Raw genomic sequence first — 13,357 nt, 5'->3', positions numbered from 1 at the left:
TTCTTAAGACAGTCTTAACCAGTGGTTTTTGCTGCTGGTTGCTTATTTTAGCTGATTTCTCCTCAACGAATTAAGATACTGAAACGATTTGCAGAAAGGTGCAAGTGTGTTTGTCGGCACTAATGATTTTCCCACTGGTGTATTTAAAATGCATCTCTTTTTAAATGCGCTTGTAGGTTGACACCGTGGGAAATGTCACAGGCGGGTGACATTTGACAAATGAAGCCCAGCGGATGGCGAGGCATCTATTAAAGGCGGTGCGTTTGAGGGATCTGCATTCGTTTTCAATCGGTATTGTGTGAACCTGACAGTATCCGTGTCAAAACCCGGTGCAACAGAAACACACGGGTGTCAAACCCCATCTGCTCTCTCCAGCTGCGGCGTGGAGAGGCGTATCCCCCCCCCCCAACCCCCCGCCCCCCCCCGCATCACCCCAAATGCAGCACGCTTCACTTCATGCCCCAATGTGAGCATTAAATATTGAGAAGAGGTACTGCAGGCTTAAGTGATGATTTTGGGTGGATTAAACTGTGGTTGGATTTCATTTTGACCCTCTATTACATGGTGCTTTACTGAATTAAAGTAAAAAAATATATACTTTAATTACATTAGCGTTGTTAGAAGCTTATCTTAAAATACTAGTAGTAATGTTATTGTGACATAAATCAATGTTCCATATGTTTTCACATATGTATACAGAGCCCTAATTTTACATATTGCTTCCTAAATAATATTGTTGATAATTATAAATTGTTTTTTTGGGAAAAGAAAGGATGTTCATTTACATACATGAAGTGTTATTTCTAAATATGTTAAACAATACTTTGAAAAAAAGTTGAAACATTCTCACTTTTAATAAATGCAGATTTGTATTCATTAAGATAATTCCTAATTTGTATACTTTAAGGTTAAATGCAACAAAAACTCAGAAAATAAATATATTCTGGCAAAGTTTCATTTTCATTAATGGTGCTGTTAATGATATAATTTTAGCCATTTTGCTGACTTCCTTTAAATGACATATCACTGTCAGCCAACCCTGTGTCAGCAAATTAGGGGTGCGTTTCCCAAAGCCAACTATGGTCGCAAGTTCCGTCGTTACCAATAGAGTTCAATGGAAATTGCGATCATAGTTGGCCAACGATGCTTTTGGGAAACGCACCCCAGGTTGATTGACAGGCACAGAGTTGTTTAGGTGATTGATTGCGTTTCTAATTGGCTAAATATCACTCACCAGTCACCATCATAATAATTTCTGTTATATCTGTCAGGTAATACGGACATTGTATCTGTTATTGCTCAAAAAAGAGCCTTAAATGAAAAGGAAAAACAGCTAATATGAAAAGAAAATGTTTAGTCTATCTGTGCACCTGAAGGCTACCTCTCCGTAAGGACAAGCCCCGCCCACTCCCCAAGCGCTTCATTGAAAACTGTTTCGTGACGTCTTTGTAAAACCCCGCCCTCTCTCCCTCAGAGCCGCTTTGCGCTGCTCGCTCGAGTCTGAGATCCTCCACAACAATGTGGCACACGCATAATGGGATTTACCGGGTTCACTTTCAAACGCTTTTGTTGTTGTTTTAAAAATTAACGAGAGTTTCGCTTTGCCTTCCAAGGAGATGAAACGCAGTGCCGTTGAATGAAGTGAGTAAAATAGTTCGCTGGAAAACTTTTAAGGTTTTTTTGGATTGTGAACGCCGAATTCGTTATCTGTAAATGCTTTAAAAAACACTTTTCACCTTTTGCTCTGTAAAGATTAAAATAATTGCATTTCAGTTAAAAAGGACATTGTTTTGGGTGAAATGTTTAGGGCTGTTACATCGAATGCCAATGATTAAGTTCTTATGATCTTGGGTTCATTGAAATTATTAAGTTCTTATGATCTTGGGTTCATTGAAATTATTAAGTTCTTATGATCTTGGGTTCATTGTAATTATTAAGTATAGGCTAGTGATTGGGAATAATGTATTGTTTCCTTTTCCTGTACCTATTTCATAATTTACCATCAGAGCACTGAATATAATGCATCTTTGTTCAGTTTGTTGTCCAGCATGTTCTGTTTATTTTATAACCTTTCAGGAGCTTTCTCTGCACTCTGGGACAGACCTCTGAGAGTATTCATTGATTTTTGCTCTTGCATTCTATTTCCAGCTCTACAAGCTTCACTTTGATAGGGGAAAAAACAACAAAAGAAACATGAAAAGCAAAAAGGTTTTCATCTTTATTTAAATGTCAGCCATTGAAATGTAGTTTGCAAACATTTTCAAACTGAGAATTATCTAAATTGCTTTTGTTCTGTAATGCGTTTCATTTTTCTTTAATGCTTTTCATTCAGCTGTTATAAAACTTTACTGGGACTGATTTCGTCTGTCATTGTAGATAAATAACATCACACACACATGCCAATGCATTTGAAACAACATTATCAGACATCTGCTTTGCCAGCCTATTCTCAAGACTCCAATTAGTCCAAGGTGACTATAGTCAAAGACCTACAAATGCCACGATAACCTGTTGTGGAGTGGATCTAATGTATTCATGCTTAATTGGAAGATAACTAGATGTTTAATCACACGTTTACTCAGTGGTTTTGTATCAGCAGCTTGCGGTTATTGTAGCCTACTATTCCTCCGGGAGGTGTGGCGTACCATTTTAGGAGTGGCGATTTGGATTGTGTCTTTTCAGCGGCCGTACCAAGTTTCATGTAACCTGAACATCCCTTTTCACCCTCTCTTTCTTTTTTCACGCGCTCCCCCCCATTGTTATGACTCCATTGTCTCCTTTCTAAATGCCTCCTCCCTTTTAGTCCCTGAGGAGTGGTGGGTTTTCACCTTGTGTTCAGCATATGGGGGGCGTAATTAGCTGCTCGTGTTGACATTCTTTTATTGTATCGTGCACCCGGTACCCACAAACAAGTTTTTCCTCCCTTTAGTCTCTAATTTGAAATTGCACTCCTGCATATTTGCATTTTCTTTCCCTCTTCAAAGACGGCCCTTATCTTGTAAAATGTTTGGCTTGTAAACGCTTTGGAGAACATTCATTCAGAGTCATTATTACGCTCCCCAAGCTGGGCAGACAAAACATACAGCTGTGTTTTTTGTTGTTGTTGTTGTCATTTTCAGCCTCTAAAACAGCTATTAAATAGGGTGTGTAATGTACGAAGTAGCCCGTGAATTTAGTGGGAGCTCCCTTCCTGTCAGTTTCACTGGAGAGAGTGTGTTTATCTGCCCTCATCAAATAATTAATGTTGCATTTTTATGCACACAGATGCTTGTCAAGGTGGTGATGAAAGCAGTGTGGGCCGCTCGCGAGTGAGAGTCTGGCGGTGTGAAAACGAGAGCCGAAGGTGAAACCTAATAATCATCATCATACGGTTGATGGTTCCAGAACTGTTTTTAAAATTCACAGAGAGTAGACACTTCTCACACTCATCCAGCTTATGAATATAGATGTGCACCTTTCTAACCTGCCAGAGCTGTTGAATTCAATCAGCGTAAAATTGAAACGGCCCTTTTTAAAAGGTTTACTCTGATTACCTGTAGGGTGCTTTCCAAAGAGCTACTCTGTGTCATTTTCCTGTAGTTTTACAGACTTTGTTTGTGATAAAAGCTTGCTTGAGCACCATTATATCTCCCATTGTGGCCATTATGGCTCATTACCATCAAAATAAGATGTCATCATATTTGTTTGTTCAGAGAGGTGATAATTACAGGGAGCCGGAGATGATTGGTTGCCTGGCTCACTTATTTCGCCCGCTGCCGTGTTTTCTCCACCAGAAATTCCTACAGGAACTAAACGCACCCTGCTAACCTCTTGCTCTTCTTATCGAAACGTCCTGATGATATCAGATATCTAGCAGCGTGCATGAAATATGCGCGAAATATTCATGAGCTCGGTTGGAGAGTACTATAAAGAAGCAATGTAGCTTTGCTGGAAACAGGACAGATTGCAACAGAGATACAAGGATAGTTGAGTTGTCGCGGCGGGAGGGAGAAAAGATTGAGTAAATATGAAACGGCGAGTCTCTTCTATAAAATATTAGGAGTCTGACTAGCATACAACTGTCAGCAATGAAATATGCACAGGGTTACATTACTAATCGCCGTATTTTATCACACTCCCGCTTTCTGTTCTTCAAACAGCTAGATGCTTTATCTGTTGTTTTTTGCCTTTCTCGCTCTTTTTTTCAATTTTCCCGACCTTCTCTTTCTCTCTTTCCATATTTCCCAAAGTATCACCCCCTCCTACTTGGGTGTAGTATGGAAATGAGAACTTACCCACCCTCCCTCCGCACAGAGGTGGTGATTAACCACTGCACACCCCAGGCACACACACACTCTCTCTCTCTCTCACACTTGGTGTGCTGACACTTTCATGCCTGGCATCAAAGAGACTTGTAAATCCCAGTCACTCTCACTCTCAATACACATTCAAAAACCCAACTCTGTTGTAATCTGTGGCGTGTTTGAGATATGCCCATCTCCACGAGAAATGATGCGTGTTGTGAGATGCTTTGTCTTGCACCAAATTTCCAGGATTATTTCCACCCTGACACCTGCGTTAACATGGCACTGTCTCACCTGCTGTGGCGACCCCGTCGATCTGCGCCCGATCTGCTGACGACACATGCGATCTTGCCTTATGACAATTTATGAGAAAGTGATCGTAGTTCAGCAAAAATTGCTTGCTTTTTTAATTAAGGAATATTAAAGGGGATGGATGAACATTTTAGAATTCTCGTGACTTACTTTAATCTGTGGAGCACACAAAATATTTTAATTTTTTTTAAGTTTCTTTTATAGTCCAATGCAATGAAAGCCAACAGGATCAAGTGTTGCCTAATTTGTTAACATTAGTTAACATTACCAATGAACAGGTGTTTTTTTTTAACTGATTAATAAGTACTGAACTGATTATTGTTAGTTAATGTTAATTAATACTTTAACTAACACTTATGATATTAATTGTTAAATGTTTAATATGTATCTGCCATGTAATAGCCAGTGATGCTGATATGGCAATAAACTCAAATACTACTACTACTACATTAACTAATGAGACCAAATCGTGTTCCACAAAAGAAAGTAAGGCATACAGGTTTGGAACGACATGATGGTTAGTAAATGATGACAGAATTTTCATTTTTGGGGGAACCATCCCTTTAATTTAATTCACTGTCTGCTGGTTCTTGTATCGCTTTATGAATTTAGACGCTGTGCTTTTAAATTATCTGAGATGTTTTAACGAGACACTTTGTGTCACATCAGATTTCCTGGTTACTTTCCACTGAAATCTCTCTGCCCCCACATGCTGTGACTGCTCAGCCGACCTACGCCCTCTTGGTGTGGCATGAACAGACGCTAATATGATTCAAACATCTTTTCTTAGAAAGTTCACACCTTGAAAAAGTGATCCAATTAAGCTAAAATTTCATGACTTGCTTATTTTATCAAGCTTTTGGTAGAAGGGCAATAATCAGTATTTTTGGATTTACATGCATTTTCTTGTAAGCAGAATTTTGCATTAAAGCTTGAAAGATGTAACCATGTACTCAGATTTGGGGGGTAATTTTGAGAAATTTTCAAAGTGATTTAAATGTCAATAGTGATCAATCAACATTTCTGAATGCTTTTGAGTTGCATCCTTAATGTCTATGGTGGTTACGGCCACTTAAACCTAAAAACAGTAGCCAGACTATATTGTTCTGTCAGTTCAGACCGTGTGCTTTAAATTAGGAGAGACGTTTTTGTCTCATGTCAAGCCTGCTGAAGCGATTCCTTCCTTGTGATAGTGCAAGCACACAGCATGGGTGGGGTTCGCATGTCTGTCTGTTGGCTCACCCCCATGGAGGAGTCTTGAACTCTGAAGCATATCTTATTTTTTAACACACACAGAGACTCACTTTTTTTGTATGTGCCAGCTAGATGCTTTGTGTGATGTCCTTCAGTTTTTTGTATTTTCATGTGTGGAAAGTGTCTGGCTGGAAGCATTGCGTGTACGTGTAAGCTTTGTGTCTGATATTGTGTTTTGCGTATTATGCACTCTTCAAAGAAATTAGACACACATGCACGCTCTAATTACAACCGTGTCTGTTTCTGGGGGTAATAAGTGTTGAGTGAGCTTAGCAACCTAGCAAGTATGTGCTTTGTTTTAATATGCTGCTGTGTAGGAGAGGAAGTTTACAGAGATTGGGAACGCGCATACACACACACACACACACACACACACACACACACACACACACACGCACAGAAGAGGATGGGCGGCACAAGCGCTTCCAGCCAGGGTCAAAGGTCAGCCTGCAATCGAAATTACTCTCCCCGAATTGGTTGCACCTTTCGGGAATGATAAACTCTGCTACCTTCTATTTAAAACATGTTTACATGTTGCAAAAGCTGTTATTAGCGATATGCATGAAACATAATAGCTATTGGTCTGGTTTTACAATGCAATGGTGCAAAACCAACCTCCATTTATTTTCACCCTTTGTCAAGTCCCAGTTCTTTTGTGTGTGCTTGTGTAAGGAAGAGCTCGCCTCCAATATATATCCCAAGCTCTTTTTCCATTCCTCCTCACAAAGGCATTAGCTATTCCTCTTTCTTAGTGAATAGGGAGTGTGTTCTCCCTCTCTCCCATGATGCCCCGAAACAGTTATTACCATTTAAGTAAAAAAAAGGAGATGAATGCTGATGCTGCAAAGCTCAACCTAATTCAAGCTGTGAAATTGCCTGTTTTGACAGTATAAGAGACCTCCTGCATTCTCAGTTTTTGCACACTTTTGTTCTGTGTCATTCTCACCCTGTCTGCCTCTGTTAGGTGGATCTGTGTAGGAATGGTTGCACACTGGGTGGGATTCAATCGCTCGGTCTCTGTTTTGCTTCTGTTTGCTACTCTCAGTTACATTTTCGGTGAGGATTCGGTGGTGGTGGCACACCCTCTCTATTTAGACGCTCTAGGGCTGTGAATGCCTCAACGATTTATTCATTAAAGACTGACACATGTAGCATTTACATATTGTCATTTGAATATCAGTATGATATCCTTTTTTAATCTTTATAATTTTAATCAAGGTTGCTTGCGCAAAAACAGCAGTCATAGTTCAGTTATTTCATCACCTTTTTTTACCCTCTTTTTGAGCGAAGAATTTATCAGGCTGTTTTCGCTACTGTACCTTTAAGACAGCTATGTATAAATGAACTCGCTTATGATTTACAGGAGTTCCTGTAGTTCAAACAATATGGCATGGTGTTAGCAATGGCATGGATTAGATTCCTAGGCAACACATCAACTAATTAGAATGTATTCCTAAAATGCTGTGTTAGGCCTGTGACACACTAGACTTTTTCAAATCTTAGAACCGATTTTTAAACCGTAGGAGACCACAGACATCAGGACAGTTTCCACTTATTATTAACATAATAATCCTCTTGAAATCTTGGCTGAAAAGAGTCTTCTTTCTCAATCCTCCACTTTCGTTACATGTTTGTGGCTGCCATGTTTCAGCTGTAAATTATGCAACATCCGGTTGGTGGAGCTTGTTGCTCTCATTGGCTATTGCAGGTATCCCGTCGGAGGAAGCCTGATCAAGAGTCGTAAATATCGAACGTTTGATATTTGGGATAGGGGAAGCTCCGATGTGATCTGGAGCAGTAAAACAATAGTAATGACATCACAAAATTTATTATTTTTTGGACAAAAAGTCAGTTACGACAAGCCTCGGATCTGGCCACACCCCCTTTTCATGGGGAGTGCAAATCGTGCCCAAAATCTCTTAATTTTCAAGTGGTTTGGCGGGCATAAGTCAGTTGTCATAAATCAGTCACTTTGTTCACACTGTCATTCAATATTGAGAATGTAAATAAATGTAAATATAGTTGTGACATCATAGCCATGATGAATTCTGCATTTAGAGGTAAATATAAAAAGGTAAACTAATATGGCTTAATTGCAGTAGCATACATGCTAATGTGTTTCTGACAACTGCAAAAACAAGCTAAAATAAGAGTTTTAAACTTGGCTGGTTATGTGCAGTTCTAGAAGAAAATAAATGACTTCTTGAAAAAATTGGAAAAAGCTCTAACACATGTATGATTTTTTTTCTAACTTCTCTGATTTGCCTAACATCAAAATGTGTCGGAGCCTATACTGGACTTTTTTTTTTTAAATAAAAGATCAAAGAAAATTTAAATTTTCATGGTATGACCACTTAAAAAGTGCTGTAGAATTTTTTTTGCTGACTGCAGAATATCAAAAGCATGACAACTTATTATCAAAGTGTTTTTCCACTCTGAATGCAAGTCAGCATCATTTAGCTTTTCCAGATCCTGTTGTGCAAGACCTTAACGAAACAGGTCATGACTTAGGATAAGAAAAATCAGCTGGCGGTCTGTATGCTCTCTGAGCTCGTTTCTTTTGATCATGTTCATTAAACGTGGATAGCATGAGTCCTTAAGCTAGGTAGCCAAGAGACACCGTACAAAGCGATGTTCAGCTTTCAGCCTTCATAAACAAGGTGATGCATGAACGCATGAACTCTCCAATCAAAAGCCTAACTGAAAAGAAGTGGCTAATCTCGCCAGCATGTCAAACTGTCCTTTTCTTACCCACCATCCCTTTGAAGGTGGAGACGAGGTAAAATGTTATGCATACTGATAGATTCCAGCTTCTCTGGAATTCCCCCCTCCTTCCCTCCTCTCCTTTGCTCTTTCTCTTCATCTCTCATATACTAGGCCCTCAAGACTTCTTGGCTGCTGTGATATGAATTAAAGATGAATCTTTCTTTTCCTATAACTTTCTCAGATACTCAGTGTCCTCTGATACTTTTTCTCCTTCAAAAATGGAATCGTGTTTGGCGTACTTGCAGAAATTAGTCAAGCCTCTCTCTAGACTTGACTTGCAGGCAAGGCTAACTATTACTATTGCTGATATTTGAGATGCGAGGGATTTGAACAAACTCCTAACCCTAAGTATTACACCTCGGCATGCAACGTCTCTCAATGCTTGCCTTACAGACATGATGGCTCAAATTGTGTGGCTTGTTGAGGAAAGGTGTGCTGTGCAGTACAATTTAGTTTTCGTGGAGGTTTTAGTGGAGATATGGGCACTTTTCAGCTGGCCAGGCTGGGAAACCCGTTTGCTGACTGGTTACACCAAGTTAAGCTAGCTACAACCACCTGAGATCAGAAAACCAGTATTTTTTCACAAATAAAAAAATTGTTAAAATATGAATAAAAAGGAGGTAAACACTGTAACCAGCAGGGCACTCAGTAATCTGGTTAGTTTGTTTGCACTGGGAATGCACTTGTATGCACTTTACATACAAGAGACAATAGCCTTGTTTCCATTACAGATATGCACAAACCTTTTACAATATTTTATAAATGTCGATAAAAAACTATTGCGAAATGATGTAATTTCCATTAACTGATGTTATGAGACTAAAACGTATTTTTTGTCCTTTTGCAATAAGTCATTCCAAAATCATGGCAATGGATGTTAGTAGGTTTAAGTATATCGCAGCTACTGCACTAGCCATGATTTTTAATCGAAGGAGACGTAGGTGTGTTCTCCAATCATTAATGGCAAGGAAAGCCCCTTAAATTTGGGAGCGGCTACATAATTCTGGGTGTTACTCCCTCCTAACTGCTCCAAGGTCTTTTTTTTTAGTTTAGTAAAGAACTCTGTCTCAAGATCATGTTTCCATTGGGCATATTTTTCAATTTGCAATTTCAATTTGCACAATTTGAAGGGTAAGGGAAACGCAGCGTGAAAATGATATAAATATGACATAGTGGGCAACTGAATGTATTGCAGCATAGTTTGAAATCAAGGATTTAAAGTTTGCAAGGTTTGTGAAATTATATTCAAAGACTTTTTAAAATTATATAAATGTGAATATGCTGAATGCTGACATTAAATGAGAAAGTATTATAATGTTTGACTTTCTATTACTAATAATATAAAAAACAAATGCTATAATACTTCTTTGTATAACATTTCCTTTCTTCGTATTAGACTTACAGAGACCTTAACTGTGTGTGAATGGGAGCGCTGTGTGCTCAGGTGATGGCGTTCTCATCGCCATCAAAATAAAAGTCCTGATTCCGACACATCGACCAAACAAAAAAAACTTATTGGATGATGCCTATATTTAAAAATTGACAAATATCGGCTGATATATCGCCTTGGTTATATGTCGGTTGACCACTACACACAACATCCTAGCAACTTCATGGCAACCACCCAGAACATCACATAGCATCTATATAATATTGTGCTTAAAACCACTCAGAACATGTTGGCAACCACCCGAACACATCAGCAACAGTATAGCTACACCCTGGCAACCACATGCAATAATCTAGCATCATGGTATTGAGTTCTGCATGGGAGGCACCACACATTTTCTTTAGAAAAATCTAGTTTTTATTGCATCAGATGATTCTTTATTTTCTCTGTTTTGTTCAAAGGTTGATGACTGAATGTAACCACTGATGCTCGTGTCTTTCGAGTGGTTGATTAAAGCGGTGTCTGTATTCTTGGTTTCATGATTTCATCAGTAAAACCAGAAATGCAACAGCTACAGGCATCATGCATAATTTAGCACCTAACTTCTTCACATCTCCATTTTACTTTTTATCAGCGCTCTCATATTTTCTCACACACACACACACACACACACACACACACTCTCTCTCTCTCTCTCTCTTTCTCTCTCTTTTTCCTTTCCTTCCCTCTGTTTCTAATCTTGATAATTCCGAGGAACACTAGTCATTCTCATCTCATCTTGCGGCAGTCAGTATCGGCCAGTAAACAGTGAGTCAGACACCCAGAGACCGACACAAACACCAGCAAAGGATTTTAATAATAACAGGAGCCCACGTCTGGCAAGCTTTGGTACATTTTATCAGCCGCCGTTCCTGCGTTTGCCACTCGTACGTTGGCTTTTCTGACTTTTCTGAAGTTAACTCCAGTATTATTGCATGTTTCGTGGTCTTTTATTGCACTGGACCAAAGCCTGGCAGTCTCACTCAAGCATCCTTCACTGCCTGTGTGAAGGTGGCAGGACTTTGATGAACAAAATAATGTATTTGAAGCCTGTAGTCTTTGTGCTGCATGGTGATGTGCGGCAGTAGGTATTCTTTGTGGTGTTTTTCTGTTAACTTAACATTTGTCTTCTCTCTCTCTCTCCCTTTATTTCTCTATCTTTATTTTTCTCTCCCAATCCCTATCTGAATCACCTCCTCTCTCTGGTTTCCGCTAACACTGACTATCTTGCTTTGCCTTCTGACTCTCTTCCTTCCTTTTCATGTGTTGCTCAACTTTCCATGCCCCTCTTCCTTACTGTCTTTCCCCGTATCTTCACATCCTTCCCATAAATCTCTTCATGCACACTGCCTTCACTTTTCTGACTTTGCATTTCTGACGAACCTGTTGTTTACGTTCCTGACCTTTCCATCCATTCTAAATTATCTTTCTTCATGCACGCTGCTTTTCAACTGCCTCCCTCTCTTTTTCTTTTTGATCTCTATCTCTTTTCAGCAGGTGAGGGGGTGCCATGCCAGCTGCTGCTCCCCTGTTGCTGCTCCTCGCCATCTTGTGGTGGCCTCTGGTAATGCCTCTGGTCCCCAGTCATCTTCAAAGCCCCCCTACATTCATCTCCCTCAATGGCTCCCGCCTCAATCACCTCTTGCTCGACAACCACACTGGCCATGTCTACGTGGGTGCGGTAAATGTGCTCTATCACCTTTCCCCAGAGCTGCAGCTGCTCTCTTGGGGCAAAACAGGGCCTAAACTAGACAGCCCAGACTGCCTACCACCCATTGACCCCAATGATTGCACCCAGGCGGAAACCACAGACAACGCCAACAAGCTTCTGTTACTGGAAGAGGTCAAAGGAGGGTATCCACTCAGCCTGATTGTGTGTGGGACTGTCCTGCAGGGCATCTGTGAGAAGCGAAACTTGGACAACGTCTCTCAGGTGCTGTACAAGACTGACAACCCTGTGGACACACAGTATGTGGCGGCCAATGACCCTCGAGTGTCCACTGTTGGGGTGGTGGTGGAGCAGAAAGGTGTTCTGCTTATGGTCGTTGGACGGGGCTACACCAGCAAAGGACCTGGTGGGATCCCACCAATCACGATGCGGCGCTTGGCTCCAGTTGCCCGTCATTCTGCACCAGCATTCTCTCACGAAGAACTTGGAAAGTTGGTCGTTGGTAGCTACTCCGAATACAACAACCACTTTGTGAAAGCACTCCACCACAACAACTATGTCTACTTTGTGTTCTCTCGCCGCGACGTGTGGGGCAAACGAGAGTATCGGACATACGTTTCGAGACTCTGTGCAGGCGACCCCAACTTTTACTCTTATGTGGAGGTGCCGCTTTCCTGCGGTGGAGGATACAATCTGGCACAGGCGGCCGTGCTTGGCACACACCATGAGAAACCTGCGCTGTTTGTGGCCATGGCTATGGGACAAGCGTCGACTCCCACACCCACAGACAGGTCGGCTCTTTGTGTGTACATGGTGGAGAAGCTGGATAAAGCCCTGCATGGCGCACAGCTACTTTGTTACACACAGGAGGGCAAAGACGGCAATAACAAGGAGAAGGCGTACATTGAGTACGAAGTGTCCTCCAGTTGTCTGAAGCTCCCGCAGGTAAGTTGTTGGCCTGGGTTTTTGCAGTCATACCTCAAATAGGATTACAACCCCCTGAAATTCATCATGTTGTTCTCAAAGGGCCCTTGATGACTCTGCCAACTGATCCAACAAAATTGAAATTTTGCTCTTTGCCAGTTTTTTTTTTCCAGGCTCTAGTTCCCTACACCCCATCCACCATTCAAAATCAGTTCCGCTTTAGACCCCTCCAAATAACGGCTTAATTTAAACATTAGTCAATAAGATAGTGGTGTAGGCTGTGTTTTTGTGGTAGCATGCAATTAGGTATCCGCTTATTTTGCCAATCTCTGACAGTTGTACCCGCCTACCTCAGCATAGCTTCAAAATACTTTCTACTAGCAGACGAAGGGAGTGGTTCCATGAATGTAGCGGCTTTTAATGAGGGGTAAATCCGCAGCTAAAGAGCGATAAGTAGGAATATACAGCTAGGGAAAGCCACAAGATATCGGCCCATTAGCCGGGTCGTGTAAGACAGCATGGCGTGTGGTTTCTTGGCGACAGATCAGGGTCAGCTGGAGCTTTTTTGCGACGGGTGTAAGTCTGAGCGAGTGGCAGCTGCCTCAGTGCTGACACAGATTAGCGTCCAGCTGCCTGCGCCAATGCTAATCCGCACAGCATAACAAATGCAGCGGTATCTCCCAAATTTCTGCATGTTAATGGGGTGATTCTTATTCTCTG

The 13,357-nt window shown here is 40.9% G+C and overlaps 1 protein-coding gene across 4 annotated transcripts in view; it reads left to right on the top strand.

The window, feature by feature from the left end:
- Positions 1-13,357, top strand: part of plxnb3 (plexin B3) — an 89,672-nt gene that overhangs the window by 37,234 nt on the left and 39,081 nt on the right. The window contains exons 1-3 of one of the 4 annotated variants that reach the window (XM_077223910.1): positions 1,503-1,641; positions 3,265-3,343; positions 11,539-12,658. In XM_077223910.1, the coding sequence (XP_077080025.1) occupies positions 11,555-12,658 (1,104 nt within the window). In that variant the 5' untranslated portion in view covers positions 1,503-1,641; positions 3,265-3,343; positions 11,539-11,554. Of the gene's footprint in view, positions 1-1,496; positions 1,642-3,264; positions 3,344-11,538; positions 12,659-13,357 lie in introns of those variants that run through there. The other 3 variants (XM_077223909.1, XM_077223912.1, XM_077223911.1) reach the window with 3 other exon arrangements.

This window comes from Siphateles boraxobius, unplaced genomic scaffold, assembly GCF_051911475.1.
Source record: "Siphateles boraxobius isolate OS27281-9 unplaced genomic scaffold, OSU_SipBor_1 9, whole genome shotgun sequence".
Classification (NCBI taxonomy): Eukaryota; Metazoa; Chordata; class Actinopteri; order Cypriniformes; family Leuciscidae; genus Siphateles; species Siphateles boraxobius.
Note: the sequence above shows the minus strand (reverse complement) of the source record. Positions and strands in the feature narration are given on the sequence as shown.